Raw genomic sequence first — 23,736 nt, forward strand, 5'->3', positions numbered from 1 at the left:
GCCAAAGGTTGCGTGACATACCTATAATCCTAAAAAACAATGCAAATCACAAAGGAAATAGAAATGCACACAAAACAAGTATGACACATGCATACTTGTTATTACGTGTTTTTTGCAGTGTGTTATTTGCATGAAATTATAATAAATATAAAAATATCTCCGATAAACAAATCTTTAGTCTGTTTTGTCTGAATGTCAAATGAAAATACCACATACAGCATCATTATAATAACACAACAGCCAACCTTTGTTGTGTAAGGTAGATTAACAAATATCTGTATTAATATTTAGATATTATTGACAGTGAGATAATTTACTCAACCTACTTCTTGAGGTTTTACAGCAAGTTTCTTGAGTGCCATGTTGAAAATGTCCAACTCAGGGATTCGGGCACCGACATGGCAAGATCGCACAACCAGGTCAAAGTGACTCTCTAAGACTGAGATGATCCTTGCAGTGCTCTCTCTCTGATCGGTGTCATCAACCCAGATATTGGCTAGGACACATGTGGCAATGCCTCGAGAGAGAGAGAGAACCCAAGAATTTTTAGAAAAATATTTTTTTAAACTGATTGTTATGTTGTAAGATGAATTATATAGAAATGCCATGATGACGGAGGACGGCTGCAGCATCAAGTATTTGCTTATTAAATTCAACCTGACTAATTTCATCCAAAAGCTTCTGAATGGAGAACTGGGCTGGTAAAGACAAACCCTGTTCAGATGCCACCTTCTGACATTCAGCTTCAAACTCAGGAATCATCTGCCCAAGTTCAACATAACAGTGTCATAGTGAGTGTGAAACATAATGTGTATAATAACTTTATGCATTTATTAAATTGGACATTCAAACTATACATTTGATCAGTTTGTGTGTTTCCTGGTAATCGAATGCCACAACCTTTGTGCCACTATTGCAATGTTCATCGAGCTGAGCTACAGGAATAATATAGTTGCATAATATACGCTACTATTAAAAAATGTGAAATGCGCTTCTGTAACTCAAAAGAGCGTTGCAAAAGCAGCACAAAAGTCTAACTTTTATACTAATATAAGTGCATACTTTGAATGCAATGTAAGTTGCTTTAAATAATGCATTAATCTAAATCTGCCAAATGTATTCATCTAAAAAAATTTGTAGTACATTATTTTATGCAATGTTAACTTAATGTGAAATGGAAATACATTAAAGATTTAAATGCATGCATGTATATCATCTGAGTTAAAGTTATCTTTCCTCTCTCAGCTCGATACAGAGCATTATCACTGCCAACATCTCCAATGACTTTATTTATGAAACCCCTGAAGCAAAAGAGCTAACGTCATTAGTGTTCAGTACACTTGTTTTTATTGTTATGCAAAAGACAAAGAAAAACCTTACATACCTTAAAATATCAAACTTTTCTTCAAATTTCTGAAAACTCTGGGATAGTTGAGGGGTCACAACACCTCCCCACAGACTCAAACACACGGCTTTCTTCATCTGAAATATTGTATTCACGTTTGGTGAAAACAGACAAGCCAAAAAAGAACTGAACAATAAAAATCAATGACTTTGTAACTTTGCACCTGACACACAACTTACAAGGTCAGCACAAACTAACAGTGCGCAATACCAAAAGATATGAGTTTACCTTTGACTGCAGATGATACTGACTCGGATGAAGTGAACTGAAACTACAGTACAGTTTCCAGCTTCTGAACTGGCTCTGCTTTGACACGGAGTTTTGTAAAACCACTCATATGCTGATGTGTAAATAATGCAAGTGTGTTCGACCGTAGGCGGCGCTGCGCAAACCGATCGCTCTCGTGATACTGTGATGTCATACGCCGATCGGTCTGCGCAGAGCCGCATAAAGTCAAACACAGCCAAGTAAACAAATACCGTTTCTCATGTGCAGGCTGCGTACGTCATCAAGCCTGGTTTATTTATGTTAACTGAGCATTACATTAAAATAATAATAAAAAAAAAACAGAGCATTACATTCGGAAGCTATAAGCATATCACAACAATTTACGATTAACTAACAATAATAGTCAATTTTATATTTGTTAATATTTTGAAATGCAGCTTTCGTCGGATTGAGAAACGGCCAAAGCCAAAAAATAACGGTTTAATATATTAATCACGTAACGTGACGTTGATCTAATATTGAACATCCTATTGGCTCAACGGCAGACGAATCAGCGAATCAACCTCCAGTAAATGCTTGTCTTATGAATATTAACTAGATTACGCACTTATCACACAAAACAATAGGTTACGGTACAGGAACTGTTTAATATTCATGATGACCACTACACTACTACGACCTTTCATGAAATATCTTACAGGAACGTGTCCCTCTCTAAACCAAAAAACACACCCTTTGTGTTATCCGCTCTTAGGATAACACACATATATTACACAATGTGTATTAAATAAAAACAACAATGTAATTTGCACGAAATAATTTAAAAATAAAACATTGAATAAAGACTCATTTATAACAGAGCGGAACTCGCCTAACTTTGTCATGTTTGTTTGTTTGACGAATAATTATAAATTATACTTTCGTATATTTCAAATGAGTGAGAAAAGCACAATATGACTCCGCCCACTATCATCAATAGACACGCACAGGAGTGTTATTACCTCTCTCAGTCCATCAGCGTGAGTGTCTGTGATGCAGGACTGCACGAGCATGACATGAAAACAATCATGATACATTATTTCAAACATTTCATCCGACTTTGACTTCTGTCTGTGGAAATGGCACAAAATCATCCACTACTGTTATTTCTTCAGACTCTCTTGCTGTTCTTTTCTATTGTGGAAAACGTTACACCTGGTGAGTGCATCATTCTTTTTCAGTTAAATATTGTACCAAATGTTGTAAAAACATTACATTTCTTAGTAACATTGAGGGACTACTCTAGTTTATTATAATGCACAAGTGTATGTAACATAATATATGATGAAAAAGTTTTAGATGGCGTACTGAGCATAAGTATTAGAAAAAATACACCTTAAGTCATTGATGAATAATATCAGTCTGGTTTTTATTTATACGTACAGCAAACATTCCATATGAATTCATTTGGCTATAAATTGAAGTGAAATAAAGTGAACTTACATTCAGGACCTAAAGATACAATGGGATCTAAAACTCTGATTAAATACCATGCAAATGTGTGTTAATTCTTTAATTTTATCCTATGAATAAAGAGAGAGGTTTGCCCTTTTTGAAAAATCTGAAGTAAAGAAAATATATGAAAAATATCTAAAAATCTGAAAAGTCTAAAAAGTGCTGGGTTGTTTTAACCCATTGTTGGGTCACTATTGGACAGAACACATTGTCGGGTTAAAATGACCCAACTGCTGGGTTATAGTCAATCAACCATAAGTTAAAACAATCCAGCATTTTTTAGAGTGAATGATTAATTAAATTTAATTGGTGTTATAAACAATGTTAACACCTTTTATAAAACCTCTTAAAGGGATAGTTCACCCAAAAATGAAAATTCTGTCATAATTTACTCATTCTCTTGTTATTACAAACCTGTATAAATGTATTTGTTCTGATAAATAAAAAAAGGAAGATATTTTGAGGAATGTTTGTAAGCCCCATTCACTTACAATACAATAAAATAAAAAATGTATACAGGTTTGTAACAACACGAGAGTGAGTAAATGAATTTCATTTTTGGGTGAACTATCCCTTTAATTTGAAAACAGGTGCAAGGTAGAAGCACTAGTTTTCTGGACCCTATTGTATTTTTATCATTTTCTGTCCATATGTAAGTTTCATATTTAAATTCAATTATAATGTTTCCACTTACTAAGAAAACATCAGTGTCAGTCTGGACTAATGAAAGCTGACTGTAGTGATTAATGAATAGTAATTACATGAGTGGGTGGATCTTCATTATTTTACAGTCATAACTCGGTTATGTGAAGTAACCCCAACTACCACCTGTTTAATGTTGTGCATCCTCTGCATTTCCCAAAGATTTATCACACACGTCTTTATCCATAGTATGACGTGCATCGGCTGTTCCTTAGCCTTTAAAATAAAATAAAACACTAATACTGAGGAAAGTAACATCTACTGCTTTATTACTCTGTATGGGTGTTTTATAACATCAATATTTATATATCTCTTCCAGTATTATCAGATGGATGGATGCATGCACATGCAGAAGACAAACTCTTTAAAAAACTCTTCATGGGTTACAATAAATGGTCCAGACCTGTGCGAAACATCAGTGACGTAGTTATTATCAAGTTCGGCCTCTCCATCGCCCAGCTTATTGATGTGGTAAATACCTTTTTTAATGATACATGTATCTTGGTTGCCAGGTTATACAATATATGAGTGATAAATATCACACAATGTCACTTATCTAGATTTGACATGTTCTGTATAACACTAGATGTCACAGTAATGAATTTGGTCATGATTTATAATGCTCAATTTGTCTGTAATACTCTGATGGATGCAGGGCCCTCGGGGGCTATAATGGGTCCGAACACAGAACCTTGGTGTACTCCTCATGTCTACTTCTATGTTTAATAGATGTAGCGGTGACCTCATTACAAATATCAGATAATCTTTAAACATTGTAAATCATCTCTCATGTTTCGCTGACCCTTATATGAACCTGACCCTGTCCATGTGTAATTTATTAACTAATCCAATCTGATTTTCCGGATATTCTTACAGGATGAGAAGAATCAGATGATGACGACAAATGTTTGGCTAAAGCAGGTACTCTTCAAGGCGGTTTCTCTGACAGGACTAAAATGCATGTTTGCCTTAATTTAAAAACATTTTACACTGACATATCTTAGCATATATCAGTGCTATTTTTTGTCTCATAATGCACACCAGCAATGGCGTCCAGGGACTTCTCTTCCGAGGGGCTTGATATCAAAAAGTATCTATTCGGAGTATCGTGTGTTGCTCGTCATGTCAAAATATGTGTTGGTTGAGTCATGTGAACCATGTGCATCATACGTCTTGTCAAAATACGTGCCTGCTGCACAGACGTTCACAAAATACTCGCAAGACACTAACTTAACACTAAACTCTGATTACACATGATATTAGGTGAGTATCTGGCAAACGCGAGTGTCTCTTTAATCATAAACCCCTTTAAAGCTTTTGCAGCAGGCTCGTATTTTGACATGACGCGTAATGCACATAAGTGCACATGATGCACAGAACACATATTTTGACATGATGAACCACACACATGATGGGCTAAATACTTTTTTTGAAGAGCTTTGCATTGTGCACAAATAAATCATCGGCCGCCACTGCACACCAGTAATGTTTTGTCATTTGTAAAAACTACTCGAATATCCTAATATAACTAAGGCCTAGTGCTGGCTTAACCTAAACCCTGTCTGGGAAACTGCCCCTATATGTTTAATTTTAGTAAATGATTTTGTTCTTTGCTATAGAGAAATGATATAATGACTTATCACAATGTAACCTTTAGAGAGCCTTTATGATGAAACTAAATGCTATAATTACATTCTAGAACATAATAAAGCTATTAAATCTAAAAGGGTAGCTTTAATTATTTTTAGTCATAGTTCTCTCTACTTGGATGCATGTACAGCCACATGAATAATGCATGCAGTCATTGTGTTGTATAATTTAAGATCAATATCAGTTAATCAAGCTAACTATTTCTCCAGACGAACAAAAGGTTGCTGCAGTATTTTTGTCTAATGGTGATCAAACCATGTTGATAAGAGAGCTTAAAATAAAGCATCTTGCTTTACGAGACATGCTTTAAAATCTATTATTCTGTACTTTCTCTTTGTGATTTTGTTGTAGGAATGGAATGATTATAAACTGCGCTGGAACCCTTCTGATTTTGATAATGTAACATCTATCAGAGTCCCATCTGAGATGATTTGGGTCCCTGACATTGTCCTGTATAATAAGTAAGTATTGATATTTACTGAAAACATTTATTTTGACATTAAAGGGTATAGAGAAGATGAAAACTGTTTTGTTAAAATGATGGTAAGGGCAGACCAGGTTTTAATGACTCTATCTTCGGCGCTCACATCCACATCTACTTTGACTGGTGCATCTGTAACATTAATACGTGAAATTAAACAGACATGCCGTGAAATAAGATGTTAAGCAGCGCTGTAGTTATTAAAGTAGTTGAACGTTATAATCTCCTAATAAAATGTCAGATGATTCATCGTCTTTATCTAGGAGGCATATTAAATCTCAACAAAAGAGAAACTGAGGTCGGCTTGCATCATCATACACCCGAAGCAAGAAATGAGAGAAGCTAGATATTTGAAGTCATTATTTTAGTTGTTGTGCCTAAAGGCACGAGGAAACTTTCATCCCAAATAGATTCAGGACACTTTCTTTTGCATTTAAAATTTACAGCAGGATCATATCATGAATTTTCATCCTCTCTTTTTTGAGGTCCACCTGTAATGTTTTTTATTTTTTAATTTTTTTATGTAAACTAAACTAATACTTTGAGTTCTTTATGTATAATTTAGTTTTCAAATGATATGAGCCATTTAAATGTTTTAGATCACGTTTAGTTTGTTAAAGCCACAATATGCAATATTTTTACCACTAGAGGTCGCTATTTCACAATAACTAATGCGAAGCTTAATGCTGCGTTCAGACCAGCCGTGGTAGAGGCGTCAAGTGGGAGTGATTTCAATGTTAAAGAGTAACTAAACCCTAAACCAACTTTTTTTAGTTAATGATCTGTAAGAATGATGCTTTATTAGTGCTGTTCATTGATTTTAGTAAGTTTTTTGACATTTGGATATATAAAGTGTTTCAATACTACAGTATATGGTGTAAAAACGTCTGAGTGCTGCCCTCTTCAGGTTGAACGGTGGCTACTGCAGTTGAATTTTCCTATTGGATGTTGGGTCCAAAAAATACCTCATGACGTAAGCAGGTTCAAGCTCACCACGCCCTTGTTACGATCTCACCACACACTTGGTACGAGCTTAGTTCGTCCCCTCTATCTCCGTTGGGATCTGCCCACTTTCTTGCATTTTTCAAATATTGCCGGTGGGTGGAGTCAGGCTCTGACCAGGGGTTTAGTTACGCTTTAAGTCAATGTAAAGACGCGTTGACATGCGGCTGGAGCTCTCGCGGCGCGAATGAGGCGTTTAGCGCAGTAGACGCAATTCCGCCTCATTTGCGCGTCTAGTTCACGTGAATGGCGCGAATTGAGCGTTGCCGCAGCAAACGTGCAAGTTGAAAAATTTGAACTTTGCCAGAAAAACGCGCCGCGTTAACCAAACAGAAGCTTGCTGTAGTAGCGAAGTGATTACAGAAAGCGAGCGGAGTCGCAGAAGCCCCTCCATTGTCTCGTAACACTTGGCAGTTTTTGGATATTTTATTACAAAAATGTTGCATATTGTGGCTTTAAGTGAGGTATTAAGTCAGGATTGACAAATTGTTTAAAAATGAACTGTAGTGTTGAACAATTATGATGTTTTTTTTGTTTTGTTTTGTGTACAGTGCCGATGGTGAGTTTGCTGTGACTCATATGACCAAAGCCCATTTGTTTTACACGGGGAAGGTGAGCTGGATTCCTCCAGCCATCTATAAGAGTTCCTGCAGTATCGATGTCACCTTTTTCCCCTTTGACCAGCAAAACTGCAAGATGAAGTTCGGCTCCTGGACGTACGACAAGGCAAAGATCGATCTCGAGCAAATCGAGAACACGGTTGACTTAAAGGACTACTGGGAAAGCGGAGAATGGGCCATCGTGAACGCTGTGGGAACGTACAACACGAAAAAATACGACTGCTGCCACGAGATCTACCCAGACATCACCTACTTCTTCATCATCCGCCGTTTGCCCCTGTTTTACACCATCAACCTCATCATTCCCTGTCTGCTCATCTCCTGTTTGACTGTACTGGTGTTTTATTTACCGTCAGACTGTGGAGAGAAAATCACGTTGTGTATTTCCGTTCTTCTTTCCCTCACCGTCTTCCTCCTGCTGATCACAGAGATCATTCCTTCAACGTCGCTGGTCATTCCTCTGATCGGCGAGTATCTTCTCTGCACCATGATCTTCGTCACCCTTTCAATAGTCATCACTGTATTTGTGCTGAACGTACATCATCGTTCTCCCTGCACGCATAAAATGCCCCGCTGGGTTCATTCAGTGTTTCTGAATCTAATCCCTCGCTGGCTTTTCATGCGCCGCCCAGAACCCAATCACAAGCCCCACCGGTTCTTCTTCGTGCAGTAGAAGAGAAATAAGCCGGACCTCAGCACATCGAAAAGCTGGATCCACCAGGAGACGGATGGAAGGGGTTGTCAGGACATGGAGTTTGGAGTCGGGATGGAGAGACCCAATTCCATTTCCTCCCCATCGGCAACATCTCTGCATTTGTCTGACTCTGAACCTTTACTCCAGAAGTATGAGCTCCAGCAGTTAGGACACGTGGTGAACTCCTGCCAGTGTCCAGCAGACTTTACTAACTTTGTGTCAGAGCGTACAGCAACTTTCTCTCCATGTGTGCTTCGAGCCTTGGATGGGGTCAGATACATCGCTGATCATCTGCGAGCTGAAGAAGAAGATTTTTCAGTAAGTGGATCTTTTATTATTATACATTACCTTATGATGATGTATACGGGAGAACCGGGGTGAAAGTAACAAAGCAATTTTCTCAGAGTCCTGATTACATTTGCATTCCAAACTATGACAGCATCTTCAGCACGCAACCCATTAAACAAAACATTAAATTATACAAAGTAGTGCTGTTGGTTAGTAGCCTTATTTTTTTGGTTTAATTACACAGAATTCATGATAAATTTATGTATTTCATAAAATGTCATAAAACTGGGGCCCCCCTGGTACCATCTCGCGGCCCCCCTGGGGGCCCCGGACCCCAGTTTGAGAACCACTGCTGTAACACATCCTGAAGTTTGTCTTCTCGGAGTTTTTTAAAATAGAAGTATATTGAGTTTAAATGTCAGAAGTTCCTGTCGGGACCAGTGTTCAAATTTAAAGGGGGGGGGGGGGTCCAGACCCCCTATAAAGTACAAAAATATAAATAAGAGGGGTCCCCTGGTTTTTATTAAAATACTACATGAATTGAAATTCTCATGCTGCGTTGCCACAAAGTGATACTTTCCATTATTTGTCTCAATTTCGCAATAAGCTTATACAAAAGATTTCTGTCTTAAATAAATGTAAACTCTCAAGTGCACCTCACGCTGGTTTCTGGAGGAATTGACAGGTTGCTAAATTTAGATTTGGGATTGGGTTAGGGGCTTTAAAAAATATTTTTTAACTATTATTTCACACTAATTTAAGGAGTAAAAATGGTTAGGGTTTGAGTTAAGGGTAATTTGGGGTTTCTTTGGTTAAAACGTTGATTCAGGATTACATCTTACTTTGTGAAATCATAGCGACCCTATAATGACGGGGGAACCCCAATCACTTTTGACATAATTCGAACAATGGTCGGGACAAAAGTAACACTTGTTACTTTTTTCCCTTTGCTAATACTGTTGCATTATGTTGACAATTTATATTATTGTAATTTGATTTAATTTAATTTTCATAGGGTTCAAACTGTTTGAAAAAAATGTTTTATTCTCAATCTCAACAATTCAACAATTTTACTGTCAGGTTGCTTTTGAAACATTTGATGAAACATTTAAAATGAAAATGTAATTTCATTATTTTTTTAAACATAAACGACAAAATATGTTTGCAGTTACATATTAACAAGGTCATAGTCGTGTATATTTACTAAAAACAAGTGTAACACAAAAATCTGTCTTAAGTATGTTCAAAGTGAAATTATACTGAAATCTTTTTACAAATGTAAATTTACATTTACACTCCTGCTTTCCCCTTAATCTAAATTTAAAAACGATTTTGACCCTTATGTTTTTGTCATATATACCAACTCTCGATATATATATTTTATATATAAAAAACCATTCAACCTATCTTCATTTGTTCTCTTTTTATAACCTCCTAAATATGGGTAGGTTTCTTCAAAAATACAAAATTAAAGGAATTTTGTTAAAGATCAGATTCAGAATGAAGATTAAAACATACACAGAGTGTAAGCTTTTGTTAAAATTAGTTTTTGCTTCAGTTTTTTATAAACTGGGTAAGAGCGCCATCTAGTAAATAATAGCGGATTTACAGATTACCGTAAAAACTCATCAGGAAAGCGTCATTGGTAGGGAAATGTTTTCTCTTAATTGGCGAGATAACACGTCATTGGTGGGTAAAGAGTTAACTACCTTATGTGGGATTGTAAAAAAATAACCTAAATTTGAAGAAAAAAAAACTTAAAAAATGAATATGGGAACCACTGTGCTAAAGATTTATTGTGAGAAAGACAGAAAAATAATAATCACTACCCAATCCAAAAAGTTGTGGATCGACCAGGCCATTTATTTTGACATATTGGATATGTCTTTCCATTGATTATTCCTGATGTGCTAAATTAACCTGTTGTGCAGGTTTTTTAATGCCATACATACAGTAATACAACGTGTTGTCTGACCTTCTTTAGCTCCGTAATGTGTTTTTTCTTTCAACAGGTCAAGGAGGACTGGAAATATGTAGCGATGGTGATTGATCGAATCTTCCTGTGGATGTTCATCATTGTGTGTCTGTTGGGAACCGTCGGCCTGTTTCTGCCTCCCTGGTTATCAGGAATGATCTGAGTGAGATCTGAGAGGTACAAAGATAAAGACCTCACTGACACCGAATGCCTTTCAGAGATCATCACAGGCTTTTTTATATTAAGAGACATTATTTGTCTCTTTCTTTGAAGAGCGGCTTTGATGTAAAGACAGATTCTGGGTTTACCTGGGGATGCAGTTTACTTTAACCGTACAGAAAACACAGCTCACCTCTCACTAAATGTCCTGGCATTTAACACTATCTAAGAGCACACGGCCGCCGTTTTCATGCATAAAGAGCAGTGGCTCTCGCAACAGCAATATGCACAATTAACCTTTGGGAAAGAAGCAAAGCTTATGTGACCCTGACTGATGGCAGGTCAGTCTTTACCCTTTATCTGTCGCAGATTACTTCCTATGCCGCTTTCAACAGCAATTATCTGCGAGGTCAGAAGGCAACGTCTTTATTTCCCTGCAGTCTTTGATATGCGTGTCGTTTATTTGATGTTACAGCAGATGTGTAATAACACAAGTTAGGGGCAATCCAGCACACAGGTCACTGATAAAACTGGACCTTAATGTTGTATACAGTGCTTAACAAATTTAGAAGACCACTTACTGTACTACATGAAATACAGACAGTATGTTGAAATTAGAAACTATTTTGCCAAGTTTGTAAATCAGCGTTTAAAACCAAAATCTAACGTTGTCACTAAATAAGCATATTTTTCTATTATCAAAACACATAAAATGATTCCCTTTATTGACTTCATAAAGATTTTATATCTGGCAATATATATTTATTTATTTATTTATATTAAAGTTGTAATATATAAAATTATGAGTTGTTTTACTGTGATATGAGAAATTGAAAACCTCTTTAATGCATTAAGTGACATGATAAAAACATTGTGACCGATTGTCTCCCCCTGCTGATGGTGACTTGAAAAAACAGCTGAATTACTGTAATATATCCATAATATAATGTAAATAAATATCAGATAGTTTTACTTTTGTGATTTGTAGGTCCGGAAGAAAAGAAAAATAATCAAATAGATTTATGTTATATATTTAAACCCTTATTTAAAGGTATTCTTGGCTCTAAAATATTTCTTATGCAAGAAATCAGCATAATCTTTAAAAACGTATACAGCAATCAAATACTGAGTCATTGAGACATAGAAAATATGATTATTTCTGCGATTCAAAATCAGTTTATTACTAAATAAATACTAAACAAACATCTTTATAATAGTTATATATTTTTTACTCTTAAAAGAGACTTTTTAAAAAATGATCACAAGCAGAAATCTGATGCTTTCACTGTCATAAGCATAAATAAGATGTGTTGCCCAGAGTAATTTATCATTTAAAGTTCATGAAACTGAAATAGTGATTGTCTTATTAAATCTGAGTGAAACGGCTTCTGAAAAAAAAGGTAGGGCTGGACTTGAATTCGTTATTGGATCGACCCACTTGCCATACCATATGACCGGAAGTAAAGAGAGATCGTTTCAAGGAGAGTTAGGGTTTTTAAAAAATAATTAAGTTCACAGTTAATCATTTGTAAAAAAAAAAAAAATACAACAACTTCCAAAAAAATACAGTTTTTCATTTCAAAACTTTAATTCATCCTCAGTTCTCCATCTCGAGATCAGAAGTGGACGTGACGGGTTTGGCTATATTCGCTCGTACTCTAGCCTGATCCACAGCGTCCAGGAGATTTTTGGAGTCCATGGCGAGCGTGTGAGCGGCCGCCAGCATTTGTTTCTTACATTCATCCTTCAGAGACGTGATGGAGTTCTGCTGAGCGAGACGCATCTTACTGATCAGCTCGGCCAGGTCTTTATTCAGCAGCTTCTGCGTTCCTTCAATCTGAAGAGCACAGAAGAGCGTTCATAAACTTAAAGTGTACAGATGTTTAAAGGTCTCAGTGGTGTAGATGCAGATTTGAAATGCAGAGTAAATCGCACCCTGTGATCTAAGGGGTTTTAACATTTACTGCATCTTAACATGTTGATTTATTTAAAGGAAATGAAATTTTGACTTTTTCCATGTTTAAAGGTGCAGTGTGTAAATTTTAGCAGCATCTAGTGGTGAGGTTGCAAATTGCAACCAACGGCTCTGTCCACTTGTCCACAACATGTCATCGTCGGAGACAACTTAGTTAAAAAGTTTGTCTGTTTAGGGCTTCTGTAGAAACATGGTGTCACAAAATGGCGACTTCCACGTAAGGGGACCCTCTCTGTATGTAGATAAAAACGTCTCATTCTAATGTAATAAAAACATAACGGTTCATTATGAAAGGTCTTTATACACCCTTGATAATATAGTTTTGTATATTATTTTGCATTTCTGTCAAGAGATCCTTCTAAAAATTACACACTGCACCTTTAAGTGCTATAATTGGGTCCCCAGTGCTTTTATCAACCTAGATAATGTGAAAAAGATCAACCCAGTAACTTAGTTTTGGTAAACCATTCTCTGCAAGCATGTGAAAAAATATGTCAGTGAAATTTGGCTCCCCTTGTGATGTCAGAAAAGGATTATCTGCACTATCCAACCACGGCACTTCCATTTAGTGCAGATATCAACTCATTTGCATTTTAAGGGACACACCCCAAAACGGCACATTTTTGCTCACACCTAAGTGGCAATTTTAACATTTTATAGTAAATTATCTATATGGTATTTTGAGCCGAGTTTATTTATGTACTCTGGGAACACCAAAGATTTATTTGACATCTTAAAAAGTCTTGTGAACTGTCCCCTTTAAAACATTTGATTGTATTATTTGTCTTTGGAGCCATGTGGAATAATGTGTGTATAATATTTAGGTTTAACTAATATTGTGGCTGTATGTTTTTATGTGATGGAAGAATTAGTTTGAGTTGTGTTACCTCGTTTCTGATGGACTCGTGAAGGGTCGGGAGAATGTCATCCACACTGTTGATTAGACTGCGTAACGTCAGTCCTATCGACTACCAAACATAAGACAATATCATGTTAACTGTACTGTATGTTGCTGGACTTATAATGTCAAAAACAATTGAATAAAATAGGATATTAAGTTCAAAGTTCACTGACCTTTACCACAGTGACATACTCTGAAGTTGGTAATGTGTTCACGTCATTTTTCAGCTGGACCACCATCTTGACCATCTCCATGACATTATGATAAACCATATCACCGGTACGCTCCAATTCAGCTGTGGGTGCTGGCTGTGATGGTCAAAATAACTCAGTGTTACAACAGAGCAAATCAATTCAAATTGTATATCCTATAAATATATACTGTATATATATATGACTTTTTTGCTTTCCTGTGTCATCCTGGGAGTTCCCCTTGATTCTAACGACTGGTTTCTGCTGTCTCATTCTTAATGGTAATATTTCTGATATGTAATACGATGATATGCTGCTTGGAATCCTTTTCATTATTTGGCTGAAATAGACTATTGGTGCTTGGTGATATTTAGAAAATCTGGTCATGGATTAAAAAAGGATCATGACATAACCTAGACGCACTATTCGAAGCGTCAGTAATACTCCATGCCTGATTTTATTGATGTTTGCACTGTTGTGTTTTTACTTATATTAAATTATCTTTATTTTAGGCCGTTTATATCAGTCCCTCCAGAAAAACGCGATTATGCGATCACATGATTCAACGCATATTCAGCCAAAGTCCGCATATTTACGTAGGGGCCGCATTTTTTCAAATATGCCGCACTTTCGCAACATAAATAGCAGATTTCTGTGTGCAAAATATGCAGGGCTTGTATGATTTCATAATCCCCGCATTGTCATAGCAAAAATCACATATATCTTAACAGAAAGTTGAAAAAGGTTGTATTTACTTCACACAAGCGCAGCCATGTCCCCTGTTGCCATGGGAATGTTATGAATTTCATTGCATAAAATTGCATAAAAATCGCGCATATTCCATCGCATTTTTTAGAAAAATTGCTGCAAGATCAAGGATTTTTGCCTGCAGCAATCACAAAAAAACTGAAAGGACTGTTATATGACTGTTTGATGACCAGTAATCATGAGGGGATACAAATAATTCATCAGATGCAGAGATAAAAAGACCAGAGGGGGGATAATGCCCCCCTATCCCCCCAGCCAATCACACCCTGTACACTCACCTAAAGGATTATTAGGAACACCTGTCTAATTTCTCATTAATGCAATGGTGTAATGGTGTGGGGGATGTTTTCTTGGCACACTTTAGGCCCCTTGGTGCCAGTTGGGCGTCGTTTAAATGCCACGGCCTACTTGAGCATTCTTTCTGACCATGTCCATCTCTTTATAACCACTGATGGCTACTTCCAGCAGGATAATGCACCATGTCACAAAGCGCGAATCATTTCAAATTGTTTTCTTGAACATGACAACAAGTTCACTGTACTAAAATGGCCCCCACAGTCACCAGATCTCAACCCAATAGAGTATCTTTGGGATGTGGAGGAACGGGAGCTTCGTGCCCTGGATGTGCATCCCACAAATCTCCATCAACTGCAAGATGCTATCCTTTCAATATGGACCAACATTTCTAAAGAATGCTTTCAGCACCTTGTTGAATCAATGCCACGTAGAATTAAGGCAGTTCTGAAGGCGAAAGGGGGTCAAACACATTAGTATGGTGCTCCTAATAATCCTTTAGGTGAGTGTATATTGTGGTCTGATCCAACAGACGAGCTACTGTAGCTAAAATTGCAGAAAGAAAAAGTGGATCCTGGATCTGATAGAAAAGTCTAATGGAGTCCATGCCTTGAAGAGTCAGGGCTGTTTTGGTGGCATAAGGGAGATATTAGGCAGGTGGTCATAATGTTTTGGCTGATCGGTGTACATTGCTATAATTAAACAATTGCTGGCCAAATAGCCGATAACTACATATTGTTTACTTCAAACAGTTGATTTAATTTGAATTTTGTGCTTTGGGAGGATTAATATCCAACATTTTAAAGTAACTGCTGCCATGCATAACTTGTAAAGAGAAATGCAAAACTTGAAGAATGCGTCTGAAGATCTGAAGGTTATGGCAATATATGGAGAAAAGCTCTTAATTCTCTCTGTATTGACACATTATCAAAGTGAGCTCACAAGCCCAAAGCTCATCAGGTTTCAGTACCAGCTGCTTGTCTGAAAACATCCAAAGGACGTCTAACACATTTACGACCTGTGCCCCTAAGCATATTAAAAGAAAAATTACCTGAGCGGATACCCGCGGAGGTTTATCAGGTGGACCCTGAAAATGAGCTGGAAGAGAAACAATATATATTAGTAGAAGCTATTATATGAATAACACACACAAAATTATAATATAATATTTTTGTTGCATGTAATGTAACTGACCCTTTATTAAGGGTCACATTACAGTAGTAATATTAGTAGTAGATAGATATTTTTTGCAGATAATCAATTGCGTGAAAACAAACAAGTAACCAACCTTGTTTTGTCTCATTTTCAGATGTCTAAAAGAAAGAAAAATGTCAACATAAGACAATTTGTTTATAATCAGAAGGGAACAATTAAAATTTAAGAATTCATATTATTTAACATATTACCACGTTGGCCATCGTATCATCATTGGCAAATGGATCCTGTGAGATAAATTAAAATGCATTGCATGATAAACTCTGAAACTGTAAATAACCCATTCTATGCAGTTCACTGCTAAAAATGATTTTCAAGAAAAAAATTCTTAGTATTTTGTCTTGTTTTCAGTTAAAAAAATCTAAAAATACTTAAATTAAGATGCTTTTTCTTGATGAGCAAAACGACCAAAGAAAATAAGTCTAGTTTTTAGACCAAAAATATCAAATTTAAGTGATTTTGTGCATAAAACAAGCAAAAAATCTGACAATGGGGTAAACAAAAAAATCGTGAACATTTTTCTTAAACGCTAAATTCAAGAAAAATTTGCTTACCCCATTGGCAGATTTTTTTTTTTTGCTTGTTTTATGCACAAAATCACTTAAATTTGATATTTTTGGTCTAAAAACTAGACTTATTTTCTTGGGTCGTTTTGCTCATTAAGAAAAAGCATCTTAATTTAAGTATTTTTAGATATTTTTACTGAAAACAAAACAAAATACTAAGAATTTTTTTCTTCAAAATAATTTTTACCACTGCACTGCAAAAAAATGTATGTCTTACTTAAAATTTTTGTCTTGTTTTTTAGTATAAATATTTAAGAATTCTTAAATTGAAATACATTTACTTGGTAAGCAATGTGGCTTAAGATGTTACGTAGTTAAGTCTTGTTTATTGAAATAAATTAAGAAAATTATACTTAAAACAAGTAAAAATATCGGCCAGTGAGGTAAAAATAAACGTATAAAACGGCTCGCTCTGGTTCTTCTTTCTGATTGGTTGAAACGCGTTCTAAGCCGTGATAAAATACACCGGTAAACCCACGGTTCAGTCTGCATTACATAAGTATCACTGCGCCACTGTTGCTGCGTACTGATTTATGAAAATAAACACCACAGTCTTTAATCATATTTTAATTTTTCTACATTTGCACAATTATGGCGATATCCAGATAAATGTCATAGATATTGTTGAGTCATTTCGTCAATAAAGAGAAAACGTTCTCTGGGTTGTTTTTGTCTTAAATTGATATTTACGCTATTATCCACTAAATGGCAATCTTACCCAACTTAAACTAGTGATGGGAGAAACAAAGCTTTTCGAAGCTTCGAATCAATTGAACCAATTGCTTCGAAAATTGATTCCGTTTTTCGAAGCAGTTCGAAACCCACACACACTGGCGACCCCTGCTGGTCAAAACAGTGTAAAAGCAGATGTGTCCAAACATTTTACACTTTTTTTTACAAAATAATAGCAAGATTTTTATTAAACTATGTTTAAAAAATTATTTAACTTAATTAAGACATAGTTAAAAGTGTATTATGTGTTTTTAGTTTTATTTAGGGCAAACAAATGATTAAAACTAACTACCCTTTTAATTATGCAAATTTTTGTCATTAAATCTGTCTATACACAAAAAAGTAGACAAAATGGCAGTGTTATTAGCCAGAAGGATAAATGTTTTATGAACTTTTATAATAAAACTGACCCGAGTTCACCGAAACATATTAAACACTGGTCATGTGATCAACTCCCCCTAGTGGTGAACCATCAAATTTTCGAAACGTTTCGAAACAGTTATGACGTAATGAAGCCTCGTTTGCTAAAATCACGTGACTTGGGCCAGTTTGAAACAAGCTCCGAACCACTGATTCGAAACAAAAGATTCGTAAATGTTTCGAAGCCTCGTGAAGCAGTGCTTCGAAAACGACCATCACTAACTTAAACACTTGACGCATTCACTCAACACTAAAAACAGCGTGTTTTGAACAGGCTCTGAATCTGATCTTTTACAAAAGTTCTTCACAAAAATGGAATTATCTTCGGGGTCTAAAATTTGAGAGGTGATAACTGATAAGAGAACAAATGAAGGTAGGATGAAACGTTTTTTTGTTGTTGTTGTTGGAAAGCGGATGGTCTGTTCTTTCATTTGATATTTTATGTTTATTTAAAGAAGATTATTTTTCTGCAAGGCATTAAACTAAAACTGAGTGGCAACTTTAAAAAAAAAAAACGCTGACGGGGAAAGAGTTAATCATGCTTCCAAGCATATTTGATCATCACTTCAACAGTTGCACGATATAAATGTTAATGTTTCAATTAAATTAGATGAATGTTGATTTATAAAATAAACACCACAGTCTTTAATCATATTTTCATTGTCTCTTTGCTGCGTCTGTGTTGCTTGAGAATTGCGCTCTGTTGCAGCCACCCTTGATTCTGAGGAACTACTTTGTTTGGCGGAGAGTAATATTTGTACTAATATAATTACAACTTATTTGTGTTTTATTTTATGAAATCCTGCTATGTATATGAAGTAACCGTTTTATAAAAGCAATAAGTCCCGCGAAGCAGTGGGGTTACAGTGCATTTTATAACAGTTAAGGGGGTTTTAGGCACTCTGCTTCGTGTCGTACCTAACAACGCCCCTTAGCTGTTATCAGGGACGTCACTAGGATTGGAAGACAGGGGGGGCTCAGCCCACAGAGTTTTGTAACTTGTGTTTGCAAAATTTTTGCACTCACATCTGAGCTACAATTATGTCAACAACCAGTCAAGAAACCAAGATGTTAACAAGTAAAACATGACAGACATATCCTCCTCTTCCATTTCTAAAAGTTACTGTAATGTTAGCTTTTAGACACATCAAAGCTGCATGGGGGAATTTAGGCCAGACTTTGCTCCTGATTAGTTATTCTATAAGCAATGACTTAAATGCTATCTGCAAATTGGTCACATGAAACATCCAAAATGTCCATAAACAGAGGTCAGACAGCTAAAAAGTTGGTAAGTTAAACAAATGAGAAAAAGCAGTACAAGAAATAGAAAAAAATTGGCATCACTGCATACTTTACCAGGTAAGCTATTTAGGGGGGCTTAGGAACATTTTGGGGTAGCTTCAGCCCCCCTAAAATAGGCCTAACGACGTCCCTGGCTGTTATAAAATGCACTGGTAACCCACTGCTTCGCGGGACTTATTGCTTTATTAATTCCAGTTTCAATTTAATTCAATTAACTGAATTTAAGTTTATTTTTCTTATCCCACTGGCAGATATTTTTACTTGTTTTAACCTCAGTAAAAAAGACTTAAAATTAAAGCACTTTGCTTATCAAGTAAATTTATCTCAATTTAAGAATTCTTCATATTTAAAACAAGACAAAAATACTAAGACGTTCATGTTTTGCATTGCATAGGTTGATTTCTCCTAAAAAACAATAACACTTGAGTTTTAAAACATTGCTGTTTGTTTAAGCATCTCCTTTAGTTCAATCCTGACTCAAACATTAGTGCGAGTTGGACTGGGTCTGTTTGCAATGACAGACATTATTTCTGCAATTCAGTTTGGTGATGCTGTTGTAGCACAGATTACACGGTCATCTTTAAGCCCTATTTGGACAGGACACATTTTCCCTGAGAAGGTTCAGTAAAGTGCATGTTTGCAGACGTACTTTGTGAATTTAGCTTTAAACTGCTTTACAAAAACAAAGAAAATTACCCAACGTGTTTTGGCAACGAAAGTGTTTTCCGGGAAATGCAATCCTGTCTGTGATTGTTAAAGTTGTTTTTTCACAAATCTTTTTATTTATTTTGACCTTTTTACCATAAAGCTTTTTTTCTCCCTGATGCACCTTTATGCTACTATAAATTTAAACCATCTAACCAGCTTTGTTGGTATACTTCTGTTCTGTTGGCATCCAAATAATAAGTATTTTTATTATTAATAAATTATACAAATAATTCAAAAATATTGAATTGATGCAGAATGACCACTGCCATCTTATGTAATTTCTTTCTTTGCATCTCTAATGGTATAGGCATCGCCCTGCTGAGCTAAATTGTTTGTCTAAATTTAATCTTAGCATCATAATGCCAACAAGGCTTTGTTTTGCTGTTGTTCATAACTACTCAACAGCATGAATGTGTGAAAACAGCTCATGCATTACTGCAGCATCAAAGACTAACCAAAAGCTTTTCTTCCTTCTCCAGCCACTTGTTGTCCTCCAGCATCTCCTGTTTTTGTCTCTTTAAAGTGTCCTGTATGTGCAGACGCTCCAGGTCCCAGACACGATGAGGGTCTTCTCTACTGCAGAACTCTGACCGACCCTACACAAACACAAACAAACATTCAATGACATACAGTCCTGCACTACACAGGGCAAAGTAACGCATGTCCCATATCAAAAATGCATGATTGGTAAGCCTTGTATGTATGTTTGATTTGTATATGAAGTACCCCTATACTGCCGCGGCGAGAGGACATGGGAAGCGTCTGCATGCCGGATGCGAAGGTACTACGGGGGTCTGATGAACCTGCGAGGCTTGGTGAGCTGACACAAAGAGATTCGGGGAGCTGGAAAGTTGAACGTGTGAGTGAGATAACACGTAGACGAGCAAAACTAAACCACAAAAACATATTCACACTTGGAGAGCAAACACACAGGGTAAGGGGAAAACCACACGTGGCTTGATCTACAACATAAAAAGTGTCTTAATTGTGTACAGGTAACGGTTAGACAAGAAATGTAGACATTATTATAATTACATGTACATCAAAATGTGAGGATAGACAGGAGATGTAAAGTAATTTTACCATTTAAACTTTTAGCAGTAAAAAAAGAAATAAAAATACACAAATTGGAGATTTCACTTATATGGATGATATTTTGTTCATTCTGAGATCTCTGACTTGTTTGAGACACAACAAGGACATTTTTGAGATCTCTGAAACCAAGAGAAATATCTGAGAAGCAGACATTTGCTCTACATTTAATCTCAACGTTTTTCAATGAAATGTTTTAATATAAATCTACTCAGAAGTTTAAAGGGACAATTGTTGTCCAATTATTGCAACTACAAACATAATAGCAAGAAGAATCACCTGGTTATGTGGACCAAGAGTGTTGAAACCTGATGATTTCATTCTTGAAGGCTTCTCACAAAACAAAAGTGAAAAGAGAAGGGCAAATATGAGAATAAATAAGAGAATAGATGGATGAGAGAAAGAATGAGGAAAACTGCAAATACCTTTGGTGGAGCATCTACGAATGTCATTTTTGGGAGTGTGTTGAAACGGGCTCGATCCTTCTGCTGGTCAACCTCCACCTCCTGCTCCATTTTGTAGACATCACTGCCAATAATAAAGTAGAGAGAACTCGGTTTGACAAGAACATGATGGACATTAAAGGATTATTTTATTTATTTTATGTCTTCTACTGTACGACATGATTCTTTCATTGAAAACAAAAGGAGACATTAAATGGTGCCATAAAATGTAAAACTGTCTTTCTCTAGACATAGATGAATAATAATAATTGTGTTCATGGTAATGACATATTGTGAGCCTCAAACACAATTGTTTCCTCCCTTTTATTTAAACCCCGTGTATGCAAAAGACCGCTGGAAAACAGACCAATCAGTCGAGATGTACTCCCCCAACATTACATTAATTACAATGTTGTTACAATGCTAAAAAGTTAGCGCTATATGCAGTGCCGGGTTAAGCCTTTGTGAGGCCCTGGGCTAAAGCTGGTTTGAGGCCCCCCCAATATACACTCAAAAAAATAAAGGCTGGATTTACTAAGTGCCCCATTGCGTAATTTTTTTAGTAAAACTTACTAAAAAAGGGGGATGCAAAAACGATGCACTGTCTATATTTTTTAGTAAATCCAGTGTTTTTTACAGCGTATGTGCAACATTAAATGGCTAAAATTATTTAAATAAATTAAACAATATTATCAAATAATTTTACAATCAGAAATAGCCCAGAAAATAACATTTATTTAATAAAACTTACAACAAAAAGTGCCTCTTTCTGCTCTTCTTTAAAAATAATTCTTCAATTAAATCATTAAAATCAAGTTGACGCAAAAGTAGGCTGAAATTATTTAAATAAATTAAACAATATTATCAAGTAATAATTTTACAATCAGAAACAGCCCAGAAAATAACATTTATTAAATGCAACTCACAACTAAAAGTGCTTCTGTCTGTTCTTCTTTAAATGTAATTCCTCAATTAAATTATTAAAATCAAGTTGACGCAAAGTAGGCTGAAATTATTTAAATAAACAATATTATCAAGTAATAATTTTACAATCAGAAACAGCCCAGAAAATAAAATTTATTAAATGCAACTCACAACTAAAAGTGCTTCTGTCTGTTCTTCTTTAAATATAATTCCTCAATTAAATTATTAAAATCAAGTTGACGCAAAAGTAGGCTGAAATTATTTAAATAAATTAAACAATATTATCAAGTAATAATTTTACAATCAGAAACAGCCCAGAAAATAACATTTATTAAATGCAACTCACAACTAAAAGTGCTTCTGTTTGTTCTTCTTTAAATGTAATTCCTCAATTAAATTATTAAAATCAAGTTGACGCAAAGTAGGCTGAAATTATTTAAATAAACAATATTATCAAGTAATCATTTTACAATCAGAAACAGCCCAGAAAATAACATTTATTAAATGCAACTCACAACTAAAAGTGCTTCTGTCTGTTCTTCTTTAAATATAATTCCTCAATTAAATTATTAAAATCAAGTTGACGCAAAAGTAGTGGAGCCCAGAATTCTCAGCCCGAGTCCGAACTTTTTAATTCTCCCCATTAGGAATCTGTGTCCGCAGATATAGTTACTGCATCGCGTATGTTTGTGAGTAGAAGTCTGTGCTGTCTGCTGTGAGGTTTTTATGAGAGAAGCACAAACTTTTTAATAGTCTATTTAATATGTAAAACTTGAATTTGAAATAAAACTTACTGCGGAGAAGTTAATGAGATCTCTATCGTCTCTCTTGCTACGTGACACGACAATTATTTATTATTTCAAATCCGTTTACAAGATAAATATATATACATTGTGTTGTTAAATTGATGAACTTATCTTGCTATATACGCTACATTTATTATGAGAAGCCTTTTCTTTTTACTGTTAAACTGTAGACAGTAATATATGTATATTATATAAAACTCTATGGTCGTGAAAGCACATTATCCATTATCTGTTGGTTCATGTTGGTCTAGTTTAATTCAGGGTAATCCTTTAATAAAATGTATAATATGTTATAAAATATTTTATTTTTTGTAATATTCACAGCGCACATTCTCTCGGATCGTTTTAAAACATTTTAAATCATTCTGCAAAATTCTGCATAGATTTTGCAAAAGAAATCCGCAAAAATAGCAAAAAATAACTGCTTACACCGCTTGTACAGCTGTACTCTTGCAGCAATTAAAGCAGTTCAGTTTTGTTTTAAATTACAAAATAGTTATATTTCTTTTATATTTACATTTTAGAGAGCAGTTTTTGTTTGTTAAAGTTTTTATGATAACTAGTGGTTAGCGGCCGACAGCAAGTTGACGACATGTATGATGAATTGAGCCTCTAAATCAACACTTCACTTGCCTATAATAACAACTATTTAAAATAAATATTTTCAGCATATCACAATGTTAGTTTAAACGTTTATTATC

The 23,736-nt window shown here is 35.4% G+C and overlaps 3 protein-coding genes across 5 annotated transcripts in view; 1 reads left to right on the plus strand and 2 right to left on the minus strand.

Annotated features, from left to right (window-relative positions):
* Nucleotides 1-1,807, minus strand: part of ephx2 (epoxide hydrolase 2, cytoplasmic) — a 129,647-nt gene extending 127,840 nt beyond the window's left edge. The window contains exons 1-5 of one of the 2 annotated variants that reach the window (XM_073869901.1): nt 1,634-1,807; nt 1,385-1,482; nt 1,212-1,301; nt 606-757; nt 327-517 (exon numbers count right to left, since the gene is read on the minus strand). In XM_073869901.1, coding sequence (XP_073726002.1) covers nt 327-517; nt 606-757; nt 1,212-1,301; nt 1,385-1,482 — 531 coding nt within the window. In that variant the 5' untranslated portion in view covers nt 1,634-1,807. The remainder of the gene's footprint in view (nt 1-326; nt 518-605; nt 758-1,211; nt 1,302-1,384; nt 1,483-1,633) is intronic. The other variant, XM_073869900.1, reaches the window with a different exon arrangement.
* A 308-nt stretch (nt 1,808-2,115) lies between these two features.
* On the plus strand, nt 2,116-12,434 carry chrna2a (cholinergic receptor, nicotinic, alpha 2a (neuronal)). The gene is given in 7 exon segments (XM_055172506.2): nt 2,116-2,830; nt 4,149-4,300; nt 4,706-4,750; nt 5,831-5,940; nt 7,514-8,594; nt 10,577-10,716; nt 12,300-12,434. Coding segments are annotated over 6 exon segments (1,593 nt in total). The 5' UTR covers nt 2,116-2,751; the 3' UTR covers nt 10,703-10,716; nt 12,300-12,434.
* Nucleotides 11,847-23,736, minus strand: part of ptk2ba (protein tyrosine kinase 2 beta, a) — a 32,534-nt gene continuing 20,644 nt past the window's right edge. For both annotated transcript variants that reach the window (XM_055172495.2, XM_055172494.2), the window contains exons 23-32: nt 21,288-21,390; nt 21,142-21,192; nt 20,497-20,613; nt 20,226-20,366; nt 16,234-16,269; nt 16,116-16,140; nt 15,879-15,925; nt 13,748-13,882; nt 13,561-13,641; nt 11,847-12,535 (exon numbers count right to left, since the gene is read on the minus strand). In XM_055172495.2, coding sequence (XP_055028470.2) covers nt 12,296-12,535; nt 13,561-13,641; nt 13,748-13,882; nt 15,879-15,925; nt 16,116-16,140; nt 16,234-16,269; nt 20,226-20,366; nt 20,497-20,613; nt 21,142-21,192; nt 21,288-21,390 — 976 coding nt within the window. In that variant the 3' untranslated portion in view covers nt 11,847-12,295. The remainder of the gene's footprint in view (nt 12,536-13,560; nt 13,642-13,747; nt 13,883-15,878; nt 15,926-16,115; nt 16,141-16,233; nt 16,270-20,225; nt 20,367-20,496; nt 20,614-21,141; nt 21,193-21,287; nt 21,391-23,736) is intronic.

Source organism: Misgurnus anguillicaudatus, chromosome 7 (assembly GCF_027580225.2).
Source record: "Misgurnus anguillicaudatus chromosome 7, ASM2758022v2, whole genome shotgun sequence".
NCBI lineage: Eukaryota > Metazoa > Chordata > Actinopteri > Cypriniformes > Cobitidae > Misgurnus > Misgurnus anguillicaudatus.